The 15799-nt window shown below is 35.6% G+C and overlaps 1 protein-coding gene across 1 annotated transcript in view; it reads left to right on the top strand.

The window, feature by feature from the left end:
* LOC137248769 (uncharacterized) overlaps window positions 1–15203 on the top strand; it is a 407561-nt gene extending 392358 nt beyond the window's left edge. Inside the window, exons 3-4 of the mRNA XM_067779675.1 lie at window positions 10545–10672; window positions 15127–15203. Of these exons, the coding sequence (XP_067635776.1) occupies window positions 10545–10672; window positions 15127–15203 (205 nt within the window). The remainder of the gene's footprint in view (window positions 1–10544; window positions 10673–15126) is intronic.
* Window positions 15204–15799: the final 596 nt, after the last annotated feature.

The following is a 15799-nucleotide window of genomic DNA, read 5'->3' as shown; positions in this document are numbered from 1 at the left end:
GGTAACACCATCCCTTAAAAGTGTTTGGATATCCCAAATTCATGCTCTTAACTCATAATACTTAAAATATTTGACGTTGTCGTCAACGGAAAAGAAAGTTCTCATCCGAGGCATTAGGTTAGGTTAGGTTAGGTGGTAGCTGCCCTGATAAGGAAAGTTCACATTGACAACACGAAGGTCCCTTGTGATACCACATAAAACAAAAATAATGGTGACGAAGATCTAGCCACTTAGAAAATCGTTGGGTAGCAACGATAAAGTTCCGAATGATACCGATCTCAACCTTGGATAAATCCTAGGGAGATCCAATCAATCATAAAGTGATTTGGTGATTCCATCTCATCATCCTCCATACAGCTACAACAGGATGGAGTTTCCAGTATATTGAGACGTACCGCATGGATTCCCATGGGACAGTGACCTATCAAAACCCTAATGACCATTGATAGGTTAGCCTTAGTGAACTCAATTATTTTGGCATACCTCCTGCCATCCACTTCCGGCCAGAAATATTTTGCTACCCTGCAAGAGGCGGTGTCCGCCCAACGTTTGCTGAGCTGATTCGAGGCCCAGCTATGGAGGAGCAAACCACAGGTGACCAGCGGAATCCCGAAATCCCTACAGCCATCTTCATCCGGTTCACTTGTACCGCTGCGGGCTAAGAGATCCGCTTGACAGTTACCCGGGATGTCACTATGGCCCGGGACCCAGATAATCTTAATTATAAATAGTTCGATGCAACCGCAAACGAGGTCAGGCACCCCCAGACCACCCTTGATCGCACTGTAGTTGAACTTGAGAGCCGCTTGGCAATCAGAGTAGATGTTAGATTCCCTAACCGTAGCAGCACTGGATAGCATTTGATCCACCGCATTCTTAATCGCAGCAACTTCCGCTTGGAATACACTGCAGTGATCAGCCCACTTAGACTTGCGGCTTACAGTTAGCTCTTGACAAATCCCCCCCCCCCCCCCCCCCCCCCACCAAACTTTCCGTCCACTTCGAACCATTCCGTGAACAAGTTCACCGGTCCCCTGCCCCAGATAATTCCTCTTCCACACTCCTCTCTCGGGGGAATGGCTGGGGTGAAGGTTGTATAGGGAGAAGTTGTCGGCATACAATAGTCCATCCTGTCCGGGATAAAGTCAAAACTGGTAAAAAGGCTAGGGTGTCCGAAGTCAGAAAGCCCATTGCCCATGTCACGAAGTCTGCCAACGATTGGGTCGCGGTTGCCTCCGAGCCATTGCTATTTGTCTTTTCTTTGGAAATGATTTGAAGGTGTGGTCTACTACAGTCTGCTCAGTGGTCTTAATCGGTAGATATAAGGATATATCGCGAGAACCACAGCGAGGCCAATTCCTTCGGGGGCTGTCTGCATTTTTAAGTTTACATTTCACTTATATCCTTAACAGATTTCTCAAGCAGCCTAACCATTCATATAGCTGTCGTGTGGAGTAAAGACGTTCTCTTATTCGTGCCCCTCTGGAGTTTTTAGTAAAAACTGGTTCGAAAAAAATTTTAAAAAGTTGGAGTTCGCTTCTCGCTGGAAGTGGGGCCATATGGTGGTGACGAGCTGTACTCATCGCACTATAATGCCGTGGACTTGAAATAATATCGCGTTATACGGGCAGAACGTTTGTGCCTTCCTTCATTTAAAAGCGATTGCCTAAGGATTATATTTTATAGGGTCTGATAGGTATGCTATATCCGTCTTGGAAGAATTTACTGCTTTCGCACTAGCAGTGTCACAAGAGCTTCAATGTGGTACGAAGTGGCTGGTGAATAGTTTGGAAATCTTTTCCGATCTAGGTTAAAACTATTTCATCGGCGAAAGAGTCGACCCAACAGTCAGTAATATGAAACGTTGAATTCCACAGCAAATGTGTCCCCAAGATTTGACTTTTTAGATATTCTTTTGAAAAGTTTTCACCGCGAATGTCACCAGTCACATGTGCAAAAGCAGCTTCATAGCAACAATCTTCGATAGGACGTTAGTAAAGATAAGCAAACTTTCAAAGAAGTGGCACCCACTCTGTTATTACGTAGAAGATGATAGTACAGGGGCATGAAGCTGCCATAATCGATAATGCTCCCATATGTAAGTCTACCTTTACAACAACAATAATTATTTTTACCTCAAGTTGCAAGTTCTTACAAGTTCGAACGTTTCAAATGTTTGGCATCAGAGTCGAAGATCCGTAACACCATTAGTTCATGCATAGCTCAAAAGCTTATTTATGTTCATAACTATTCATGGAATTACTTACACGTACATACAAAACATATAAATATATGTTTTAAGTCCGAAACTCGCCACTCAGTTTTAACTCATAAAGTGTCATTTTAAATGTACACCAAAAATTATAACAAAATTTAAATTGACAAATGCAACACAACGAAGGCGGCTTATCAGCAAACATGTATCGGTCGCTACATTCGTTTTACAGAGCATTAAAAAAGAAATATGTTGTGCATGCGCAACTTAGCAGACTCGCCTAGCGGAAAACTAACAATTTTACACCTGATTGAGATTGAGCTGATAATGTGCCGCTATGCCTATACTAACACAGATATATTTGTATGATTTGTTTTTCTATACTCCATACAATGCAGGTAAAACTCAATACACTAACTGTTATACATGCATCTGTGCGTATACCTAAGTAGGTGTATATGTATACGTGTTGTGTAAATATATCTATCACCACTACTATCAGATGTCCGCGGCTTTTCTGTTCATTCGCCTGACACATTGCAGTGTTAAAAGTAGAAAAAGCAGTATAAATTTAGCTTTTACACTTCACTACCTCAGCTATAAGTAATACTGTCTCAAAGTCGTTCGTATGCATATCAATATCAGTATCTACTCATATCAGTATCTCTTTTGTATTCAATTAAAAATAAAAGGAAAAGCGTGTTTATTAAGCTCTCAGAAAGTTTTGCAGCAAGGCATGGAACTAATTTGATTACTCGCTTCCTAATCAATAGTTCTATAATCTATTGGATGTATTAATTTTAATATAGAAAACTAGCATAACTACTTATTAACATGTGGATCTAATTAAATTAACACTACGTTAACACGCTGCGCTCAATCTGATAGCTTAGATGAATAAACAACAGTAAAAACTGTTTACGGATCAATTTGATTTTTGCCTTCGGTTTATTTATTTTTATACTCAGTTGAGCAGAGCTCACAGAGTATATTAACTTTGATTGGATAACAGTTGGTTGTACAGGTATAAAGGAATTGAGACAGATAGAGACTTCCATATGTCAAAATCATCAGTAACGAAAAAAAATTTGATTGAACCATGTCCGTCCGTCCGTCCGTTAGCACGATAACTTGAGTAAATTTTGAAGTATCTTGATGAAATTTGGTAAGTAAGTTCCTGGGTACTCATCTCAGATCGCTATTTAAAATTAACGATATCGGACTATAACCACGCCCACTTTTTCGATATCGAAAATTTCGAAAAACCGAAAAGGTGCGATAATTCATTAGCAAAGACGGATAAAGCGATGAAACTTGTTAGGTGAGTTGAACTTATGACGCAGAATAGAAAATTAGTAAAATTTTGGACAATGGGCGTGGCACCGCCCACCTTTAAAAGAAGGTAATTTAAAAGTTTTGCAAGTTGTAAATTGGCTGTCGTTGAAGATATCATGATGAAATTTGGCAGAAACGTTACCCTTATTACTATATGTATGCATAATAAATGGCGGCCACCGTGGTGTGATGGTAGCGTGCTCCGCCTACCACACCAGATGCCCTCGGTTCAAACCCCGGGCAAAGCAACATCAAAATTTTTAGAAATAAAGTTTTTCAATTAGAAGAAAATTTTTCTAAGCGGGATCGCCCCTCGGCAGTGTTTGGCAAGCGCTCCGGGTGTATTTCTGCCATGAAAAGCTCTCAGTGAAAACTCATCTGCCTTGCAGATGCCGTTCGGAGTCGGCATAAAATCATGTAGATCCCTCCGGCCAATTTGTAGGGAAAATCAAGAGGACATCGACGCAAATTGGAAGAGAAGCTAGGCCTGAGATCTCTTCGAAGGTTGTCGCGCCTTACGTTTATTTTTATTTTTTATGCATAATAAAAATTAGCCAAATAGGAGAACGACCACGCCCACTTAAAAAAATTTTTTTTTCTTAAGTCAAATTTTAACAAAAAATTTAAATCTTTTACAATATATAAGTAAATTATGTCAACACTCGACTCCAGTAATTATATGGTGCAATAAAATACAAAAATAAAAGAAAATTTCAAAATGGGCGTGGCTCCGCCCTTTTTTATTTAATTTGTCTAGGATACTTTTAATGCCATAAGTCGAACAAAAATTTACCAATCCTGGTGGGCTTAGATTCTAGGACGATAACTGTTTTCTGTGAAAAAGGGCGAAATTGGTTGAAGCCACGCCCACTTTTTATACACAGTTAACCAACTTTCCTTTCGCTCGGCCGTTAGCACGATAACTTGAACAAAAATCGATATATCTTTACTAAACTCAGTTCACGTACTTATCTGAACTCACTTTGTATTGGTGTAAAAAATGGCAAAAATCCGACTATGACCACGCCCACTTTTTCGATATCGAAAGTTACGAAAAATGAAAAAAAAATGCCATAATTCTATTCCAAATACGAAAAAAGGGATGAAACATGGTAATTGGATTGGTTTATTGACGCAAAATATAACTTTAGAAAAAACTTTGCAAAATGGGTGTGACATCTACCATATTAAATAGAAGAAAATGAAAAAAGTTCTGCAGTGCGAAATCAAAAGCCCTTGGAATCTTGGCAGGAATAATCTTCGTGGTATTACATATATAAATAAATTAGCGGTACCCGACAGATAATGTTCTGGGTCACCCTGGTCCACATTTTGGTCAATATCTCGAAAACGCCTTCACATATACAACTACCACCACTCCCTTTTAAAATACTTAACTTTCATTTGATACCCAATCGTACAAACAAATTCTAGAGTCAGCCCTAGTCCACCTTTATGGCGATATCCCTAAATGATGTCCACCCATAGAACTATGGCCTACTCCCTCTTAAAATACTTTTTAATACCTTCCATTTGATACACATGTCATAAAAACACATTTCAGGGTTACCCTAGGTTCATTTTTCATTTTCCTACATGGTGATTTTCCCTTATTTTGTCTACATAGCTCTCAGCTGAGCATGTAATGTTCAGTTACACCCGAACTTAGCCTTCCTTACTTGTTTTTTTCTTTTTTGTGTTTTTAATTCAAGTTCTTCATTAAGATTTGTTGGTGTAAAAGATACAAATAATCAGTTAATTTAGTTTGTATTTACTGCATTGGTTGGTAACGCGCATGTGCGGCTATTGGCGGTAATCATATTTTGTTGTTCATCTTGTTCTTGGTGTTAATGAGCTTTTGGTTTTTTTTATTACTTAGTTATGGTTGACGGAATGCTTCATTTGTACTGTAGTCGCTTGCTTTATAGAATTCATTTTTTTACCAAATTTTCATTGTATTAAAATCTTAATATATATAAATTTCGTATCACGTTGTTTGTCCGCCACTCCTAAGGTACTTAACTGATTTCAATCAAATTTGCACATCGTGTGCAGTTTGATCCAGCTTGGAAGATAGGATAGTGTTGCTGTGAAGCTTCTTTCCGGGAAGTGGACCAGGAACCAATCTATTTGAGCAAATTCTATTCACGGTTCGATAGGCCTATTGCCTAGATTAGTGTTTGCGCTACTTTTTTTCCTCAAAGAGAACCAGGGACCAATATTTTCGAACAAATTATGTTCTTGGTTGAATTTACTTGAAATTGGGCATATAGTTAGCCCTTTGCCTAGCTTAGTGTTTATGCGCAGAGAACGACTTGAACTGGCAGTGGGACTAAGAATTGGACCGCGAGTGGCACTGAGGCTGGGACTTAGACAGGAATTGGGATTGGGACTGGAACTGGGACTGGGACTATGACTAGGACTGGAACTGGGACTGGGACTTGGACTGGGACTGGGACTTGGAGTGGGAGTGGGGCTAGTAATGCTACTGGAACTGGGGCTTGGCTTTGGGTTGCGACTGAGACTGGGAAAAAGGGATGGAGGAGAACTAGAGAGAAGATGGAAGATTTAGACGAAGATAGAGAGTTATGGGCAGAAGGAGCGGAAAAGACGTGAGGGGAAAAGACGGGGGAGAAAGAGACGCAGAAAAAGAGAAAGGCAGAGGGAAGAATGAATGATAAGGAAAAGTGGGAGAGAGGGGAAGGGAGAGTAAGAGCTAAAAAATGTTTAAAAGTTATGCGGATAGACCAAAGCTAGGGCAGAGCAACATCTTCCGGGTCTGCTAATTTTTACATTGTAGTGTAAACAGCCAACAATTTAATCCCAAATATTTAAATCAGTCTAATATGCTACCCTGCTACAAAAATAGTCTAAATGTTCTTCAACACATAAATATGCATTTGATAATTAATGCTGGCATAGCCATTAAAACAGGTGTGTGTACAACACACAACCAATAAATTTGAATTCCAGCAAATTTGCACGGTTTGCATTTCCCATAGAAGTCGCAGATCAACACAGATATGTAGGTACATATTTTGTGTCGAGTTGTATGTAGGTATGTAAGTATGTATGCTTAAGGTAGATATGCATGTAAGTATGTATGCTTAAATGTAAATAGGTATGTAAGAATATGTTTACAATAATTTAATATAAATAAGCTGAAATATTTTAATAAAGATAAATTCGAAATTCACTCATCAACGTCTCAACACTTTTCATTCATTTTTAACCTTTTATATGGCGATCCTGCCTATGATTCTACTGGCTGAATTTTCAGCCTATTTCATAGCTGGCAAGGATTTTACTGGCTGATTACAGCCTAAGCCTTGTAAAAGAAACAAATGATATTTAGCAAATTTTACGATAATTTACGGGCTTTATAATCGAACTGATGCAGGAGCAGTATATATGACCAATGACTGGCGGCATAAGTATAAGTATGCATAATAAGTATAATCAGCTTAATTTTGAAATAGTTTTAACAATTTAAACATTAATTTTAAGCAGGAAAAATATTCGGGCAACCTAGCGGCGGCCTATCGACAAGCAAAATTTAAATTTCTGCTGTAAAAGCTTTTTTTACTAATTTTGAGATATGTTCCCAGAAGAGGACATACAAAATCAACATCAAATGTTTAGGTCGTTTTCATAAAACTCCTTAAATGTGAAAATATATTACCAACTTAGCCAAATCCAAAATGAAAAAAAGAAGAAAATAGCATAGGAATTAACTAATGTTTAATAATAAAACAAGAAAAAATAAATTGTATTTAAATATTCATCGTTTGAAAAAAAAAAATAAATTTTTTTCTAAAAGATTTTGTAAGAATAATTAGAAATATCAAAAATGTTAAATTAAACAAATTTTTCTTTAAGAACAAACATTTCTAGAAATAAACCTTTTAAATAATAATTTTATAATGCTAACTAAATAAGGAAAAAAAAAAATAAAAGTAAAAAGGAATGCTTAATATAATAAATATAAAAAACAAAGAAATGAGCATAAATTAGCATTGCCGGCAATCTAGGACTTGTAAGAGAAAAAGACAGTTGTCCCTTAGGAGACAAATTGGTCAAGAATAATGAATACTCGAGTAAGCATATTTAAAAATAAAAAAAAATAGGTACCCAAGTTCTCAAAGATCTAATATTTGCATTAACCCCAGAAGTTATGCATGTGACAAATGTCGACAAAAATTAAAGAAATTCTTCATAAATATCATAACGATCCCTTCTGGGAAGACCACCCAGAAAATCGCATGACACATAAGATCTAATAAAAATATTGCTGGAAAATATGAAAAATGGTATAAAAAAAAAGATACGAAACATTTTTGCATCCACTGTACCCATTGGTTCAACTACTTATCACTATATAATTACTTCTTGCTCTAGCAGCAACTGAATTTACCCAATCTACTTTAAATCATACGCTCAGAAATCCCGCTTTTAGAACAACGTCAATTTTCACCCAATGATGACTGTAACCATCATCTTATTTTACACGATTTCATTTTAATAACATTGCAAAAGCTTGGTTTAATAGAAATAACTAGTCAAGGTAAGGAAAACTAAATCTCCTATATTTAGTCGATAGGATATATATAGGGTCCTGTGGAGTAGAATGTAAGGAATCTAAATCATTAATCTCCATTATTTTTATTAGAAATAAAAATATAAGTTAGAGCTGATTCATCTAGGATAACCTCGCCTTTTAGAAAGACCATAATTTTAGATAATAGGATCCTTTATACCTAGTTAGGCTAGATAGTAGATATAAAGAGCCCTTTGGAATAGAAGATATCAATAGGAAAAATATAGTTGTATTTTTGCGATCAGTTCGATTATGTACTTGTATTTTTTGAGTAGGCTAGTCTGATCTAATATTTCCTGGTACAAATAAAGATTTATTTTACCTTTCGCCCGACGTTTCGCTGAATATTTCAGCCTCTTCAGGGGCTACACTATTTTTATTTTCAAATAAATAAAGAAATAAAATGTCACAACACATAGAAGTTAACACGAAAACATTGAATTACACTTACAACAATATAGGACAATATGAACATACATATAAATGTAAAAAATCGGTACCACCCTGCGTGGTAGTCTTGTCATTACTAATTTATTTAATTATGCACTATCCAAATGCATAAGCATTCTGAAAAAAAAGGGAGATGTATTGTAAACAGCCAACAATTTAATCCCAAATATTTAAATCAGTCTAATATGCTACCCTGCTACAAAAATAGTCTAAATGTTCATCAACACATAAATATGCATTTGATAATTAATGCTGACATAGTCATTAAAACAGGTGTGTGTACAACACACAACCAATAAATTTGAATTCCAGCAAATTTGCAAGGTTTGCATTTCCCATAGAAGTCGCAGATCAACACAGATATGTAGGTACATATTTTGTGTCGAGTTGTATGTAGGTATGTAAGTATGTATGCTTAAGGTAGATATGCATGTAAGTATGTATGCTTAAATGTAAATAGGTATGTAAGAATATGTTTAGAATAATTTAATATAAATAAGCTGAAATATTTGAATAAAGATACATTCGAAATTCACTCATCAACGTCTCAACACTTTTCATTTTTAACCTTTTATAATATATAATATAAGTAATGTCTATGTTTCCATAGATGTTTGTCTCGTGAATGTAACTTAACTAGGATAAACGCACTAGTATCGGACCAGTGGTGGACCACGGGGAAGACTAGGGGACAGCCCTAAACCGTCCGTCTGTCTGTCCGTTAACACGATAATTTGAGTAAATTTTGGGGTATCTTAATAAAATTTGGTGTGTAAGTTCCTGGGCACTCATTTCAGATCACTATTTAAAATGAACGAAACTGGACTATAACCACGCCCACTTTTTCGATATCGAAAATTTTGAAAAACCGAAAAATTGAGATAATTCATTACCAAAGACGGATAAAGCGATGAAACTTGGCAGGTGGGTTGACCTTATGACGCAGAATAGCAAACTAGTAAAATTTTTGACAATTGGAGTGGCACCGCACACTTTTAATAGGAGGTAATTTACAAGTTTTGCAGGCTGTAATTTGGCAGTCGTTGAAGATATAATGATTAAATTTGGCAGAATCGTTACTCCTATTACTATGTGTGTTCTAAATAAAAATTGGCAAAATCGAATGACGAACATGCCCAATTAAAAAAAAATTTTTAAAGTCAAATTTTAACAAAAAATTTAATATATTTACAGTATATAAGTAAATTATGTCAAGATTAAAATCCATTAATGATATGTTGCAATAAAATACAAACATAAAAGAAAATTTTAAAATGGGCGTGGCTCCGCCCTTTTTCATTTAATTTTTTTTAATACTTTTAATACCTTAAATTGAACAAAAATTCACCAGTCCTTGTGGAATTAGGTAAGGGCATAGCTTCTATGACGACAACTGTTTTCTGTGAAAATGGGTGAAATCGGTTGAAGCCAAGCCCAGTTTTTATACACAGTCGACCGTCTATCCTTCTGCTCGGCCGTTAACACGATAACTTGAGCAAAAATCGATATATCTTTACTGAACTTAGTTCACGTATTTTTCTGAACTCACTTTATCTTGGTATTAAAAATGGGCGAAATGGCCATGCCCACTTTTCCGACATCGAAAATTTCAAAAAATTAAAAAATTCCATAATTCTATACACGTTATACAAACACATTCCAGGGTTACCCTATGTTCATTTTTCTACATGGTGATTTTGCATTATTTTGTCTCCAAAGCTCTCTGCTGAGTATGTAATGTTCGGTTACACCCGAACTTAGCCTTCCTTACTTGTTTGCTCTTGTTGTTGTTAAAAACTTCATACTTATGTGTTTGTATAATTTTCAACTTATATAGATAAATCTAGGAGACGAAGTTGATACCAGCGAGAGAATAACAAATTTTTATTAATCCTTATTTATTGATTTTTTATAAAATATTATTTTCATTTTTTACCTTTTTTTCAGGCTTTTAGTTGGTGCTCCATTAGATATAAATCTACAGCCTGGTACAAATAAAACGGGTGCGCTATACCGTTGTCCGATTACGCAAAATCTTAATGATTGTGAACAGATCATAACCGATGGACGAAGATGTAAGTTTTTAATCACTAAAACTAAAGTTACGATATTTTAATAAAATAAAATTAAATTCTACAAAAAAAGGGATGCATTTATATTAAGCTATCAGCGCAAAACTGATGTAACTTCAGACTTGAATCGAACAACGAACCATCAGTCAATACGCATCATGAGTCTACAGTGCCCTATTTTAAGTGATAAGAGTAACTTTGCTGGTCTAAGTTCCTGAGACCTACACATGATCTTCGACACAGTCCGTGCCGATTTAATGCCTTTCCCGCTTGCCTATCGATCATACGCAACTCTTTCCTTCTTATTGTCATAACCATTCTATATGGCACAGGATTATATTCCCATTTGCTCGGGTACTCAATGTAGATGTGTATTTATCTAAATCCCGATTTTGTTTTTCTGTGTGAGATTATTGCCTTAATTGCTGCTGGCTGTCAATATAATAGTGCTCAGGGCTGCTGTTTAAGCTACTTTCCTCGTAGAATTATATTCATTACACTAGATTAGCATTTTCGAATCAAATGTTTGATGAAGTTATAGTCTCATGGCCGTATGGTCTCAAGCCGCCAAGCAAGGCTCGTGGCTTTGAGTCTCCTTGCATTTTGTAGTACTATTTTCTCTGTATTTGTTATTGTGTTAACAGTGCTGCACCCCATTCAATGGATTTGACAGCTCACAAATTGTTATCAAAGTCTTCTACCGGAAGTCCAATGAAACCGGCCATTTCAACAGGGATGAACCATAGGGGGTTCACCGGGCGCGTCCTGGCAAAAGCATTTACCGATTCTATGTAAATTTTACCAAGTGCCTTCTTTTGGTTGTCTGGATGAAACAGATGTGTTGGCGGGAGCCTGATCTCATCATAGTGCTTATGGAGATGTTCCCTTAACCCTCTTGAAAGCGCGGCTAGATCAAGCAGTTGTTTGCTAGGTTGTCCACTTTTGTGACAATTAAGCAAAACTGCCTGTTCAGCATTTCGTTATGCTCTTTAATGTTGAGCTCTTTGGCCTCACTATGTAGGTGATATTCAGAGGTCATAAGAAGATATCCCGTGGCAGTTCTGATTGCAGCATTTTAACAGGCCTGCAATTTTTTCCAGTATGTGCTTTTAAGACCAGGCGATCAAACTGGTGACGGGTAAAACATGAGCGGCAGGCCAATTGCTTTGTACGTGGTTGGCAACGTTTCTTTATCTTTTCACCCTCGTGCTTTCGGCAAGCGACTTGAGGATTTGGTGCGACTTTGTATGTTGGTTACAATTTCGGTAGCATGCGGCAGGTTCTTTGTTACCTGGTCCACAGCTGGGATGTTTAAACTTCTTGCAATTTAACATGCAGCCGATGCATCTTGCCAAGTCAGGACGTAATCCAATAAAATTAAGATTTTCCATCCCATTTGGAGAGCCCCGGTAATGTCTTCTTATATAAATATGAAAAGAAATTAGATCCCAAGGTATCTTACTAACATCGGTCATCTAAATGGAACACTTGCCATCAGATATCACGGTATTAATTTATCCCTTAGTATAAAAGGATTGAAGCACTTGAATCGAACTGGTTCGGCGGTTTCGGAGTTTCAAGGAACCGGCTCATGAACTGGGTCAAGTTTTGCCAAAGTGGTTCGAACCACTGTACCGAACCGCTTAAATTTTTGAGGCAATTTGCAGCCCTGCTAAAAAATGCTGTGATGCTTTAGCGCCAAATTATTATAGATATCAAGAGATTACATACTCCAATATTTGACTGGGAGTTCTTAATGTAAGGAAGTACTTCACACAGTACCGTAAGGAACATAAACTGTGAGTTACAGCTAATTTGCGTTGAAAGCTTCATATAATTGTTCTACAACTGCCTCATAGTGAATTTATCGAATATAGATACGTGATGTTTAAGTGTGTCTCAATGTTTAATAGAAATTATATTGTTTTAGTTTAAATTATTTATCTTTGAAAATATAATTTCATGTTTAGTTTAGTTAACTATCATTTGGTGAAGGTTTTGAGTACTTCTTTCAAAATATCGCTTAGTAAAATAGTATAAAATGTTCTGTGTCGGGTAAAAAAGTTAAGCTGCGTCCGGAAAATTCAAAAGAAAAATGCTCGAGGTTTTTGTTCATGTTTTTTTGCTTATTTTCTTAATAAGACTTCATTTTGTAATATAAAAAACATATTTTCCCGAACAAATAGCCACTTCCAAAAAGGTAACTAAATAATTAGATTAATTTAAGAGATGGTGTAGAGCTAAAAAATATATCTCAAATTAATAAATAAAATAAAAAATAAAAAAAAATAAAAATATATATAATAAGCTGCATAGTAGATAGTTGATCCTGTGAAAATATTAATTAGATCTAATACGTTTGTAAGTAATACTGTTGCGTATCTAATAGATACTATCTATCACCCTTCCAAAAGGGTGTTCCTTAAAATTCTCTAAAAAAAATTTTAGTAATTAATAATTCTAGTGCTTTTGTACGTAAATAACATTACTAAATTTTTAAGTACTTTAAACTTATGCAAAGCAAAGATTAAATTAACGATTTTTAGCTTGCTTGTGTAAATTTTATAAAAAAAATAATGTACAGTGAGGCAATCTTGTGACTAAACTTTATGAAAATTAAAAAAAAAAAATTATTAAAATAACACAGGCCGGCAAAATTGGGAAAACATCTACACGCGGAATTGACCTAGTGCTTTTCGTAAGGAATTTGGTTCGCTTAATCTGGATTCTGAATCAGATTTTATAATTTTGGTTCCTGTTTCGAGATATTCTTACATAAAGTAAGGTTAGGTTCACTGCTCCATTTTGTCACGAAAATTAATTTTCATTAAAAATACACATTCACAGTTTGAAAGCGAAATCATTTCTCTTATCAAACGCTGTTCAATTTTACCAAATATTTACTTTTGTTAAATTGATACACGTTTTTGTACTCTAAATCCTTGAAAGCTGCGCAGAAAAGCGATATTTGCAGCATACTTTCAGGCAGACTTTATTATATTTGGTTTGGAGTTATATAGCAGGTGGAATAGTCGATTTTACTTACTTACTTATTACTTACTACTTATTACTTTTAACCTAAATGGTTTAATTTATTAGTTTAATATAATTTCATTCTAAACATCCATGGTTTGATTTTCCGACTACATGTAGTTAATAAGTGACTAACGTCCCCAAAAGTAGACTTCAAATTTGTTGAAAAATCGTGTGTGGAGAAATTAACGCAAAGCTAATTCCGTTTTAGGGCCTGGCAAAGTTGACATAGTCATAACCTTATTTTAACATATCCATATCTACTGGCCTTAACCTAAAAAATTTTACAATTTCCTAAAAAGGAAGAAAATAGCAAAAGCGACTAAAAAATTCCACAACTAATAAGTCACATAATCAAAACGTAGCCAAAACAAAAGAAATAAATATTCAAAAATGGTATGATTATGGCTAGTGCAACTTGATCAACTACATTGACTTTCATTATGTGACGAATATTAGTGTCACTAAGTGATACTCACATCACTACGCGGTTATTAAATAAAGGCACAACAACAATAAAACAAGCTGGCCACTCTTGGTACGTAAATAAAATCAATCATCATTTACACACATATGTACATATAAGGCAGCGAAGAGATACTCGCAAACACATGTAATCATAAGCCGAAGTAGTACTCACATATACACACGAATATGCCTATGCGAGAGACTATAAACTACAAATACACACGCATATAGCTGGTACACAAGTAGAAGATTCTAGAAGAAGAAACGTCTAGACATTTGGAGAAATATGCGGACTAGGCAACAGAGAGTATAAAAGCAGAGCAAGCTGAGTAGTCAGGAATCAGTTTCATTTAAGCACGCTATTAGTTGCGAAGTGAAGTATAATTGTGAAGTATAAGTACTCTCAAAGTGGTCTAATAAAGACCATTTTGCATTACTGAATATTGGAGTTATTTATTCAACAGTTCAGCGATTCAAACGTTAGGAGTAAGTTTGGATTAAGCGGAATTTAACGAAATTCGATACAATAAGGTTGGTTGGAACAGCTGTTTTATATGGATACGGCAAATTTGCCACGAGCTTTAAGGAAAAATGTCTCAAATTGCTACGGGAGCTTTCCAAGGAATAAAACCAAGTTTTTGAGTGAAATAGTGTGCTTTTTATATTTCATTTGTTGATTTGTAATGAAAAGAAGTTTTGTTGATGTAAAAGCGGAGTTAATATAGCGGAAAAACGAGATTTAACCACTTTTAGGTACAAATAACTCAAAGCCCAGGACATCGAATTCAGACTCAAAGTACCGAAAAGCTTTATAAAAGCAAAGGCGCGTTTATGGGCCTCAAATTTGGCGGCCTGTGTTATTTTTTTGCAGAGCTGTGCAGTAATGAATATACTTGGTAATGGTAATTGGTCAATTAAAAATATTTGGTATATGAATACATCATTTTCAATTCCAGATCAATTATTTCAATTGTTTTCTAATATCTGGCAAACAAATAGAAGCAATGGAATGAGGATAGAGGAGTTGTTATGATTTGAGATTTAGAAATCAGAAAATTGTACTTCCGTTCAATGCAATGGTAATAATAATTTTGACCTCTAAAATGATTTTTAAAGTGGAATATTTTTTACTATATTTTCTTAGTTTAAAAATAATTTTTTTTATAGAATTGAAACCCAAATTTTTGTAACTTTACAGAATAAATTTAATATTCAGAATTGAACACCCTGAATACTCGGACTTTTATTCGTTATAATCCAAGAGGTCACAAAAAATGTTCAAAACTCTCGCCTTAAGCTGTTGCAGTACCGAGAGACGTCAAACTTACCTTCTATTACTAAAATACATCCTCACGTGGATGAAAGACTATTTAAAAATTTATTTCATAATGCTTGAGCGACTCTTTGACTATAAAGCGGTGATGACCGTGACTTTCACACTTTTCACAGTGATCATCGAATTCTCGCTTAGGTTAGGTTAGGTTGAACTGGCCGGTCAATAAAGACCTCACGTAGACTGAATGTGTCCATAGTGTTTGTTACCAGTCCATAGTGTTGCCTCTTGACAAATGCTAGCAGCTTTCTATGACCCAGCTTAATTGCTGCCTCGAGATCTGGCAACTCTGCCGC

The sequence above is a fragment of the Eurosta solidaginis genome, chromosome 4 (assembly GCF_040869045.1).
Source record: "Eurosta solidaginis isolate ZX-2024a chromosome 4, ASM4086904v1, whole genome shotgun sequence".
NCBI classification, from domain to species: Eukaryota; Metazoa; Arthropoda; class Insecta; order Diptera; family Tephritidae; genus Eurosta; species Eurosta solidaginis.
The sequence above is the reverse complement of the archived record's forward strand: the minus strand, read 5'-3'. Positions and strand labels throughout refer to the sequence as shown.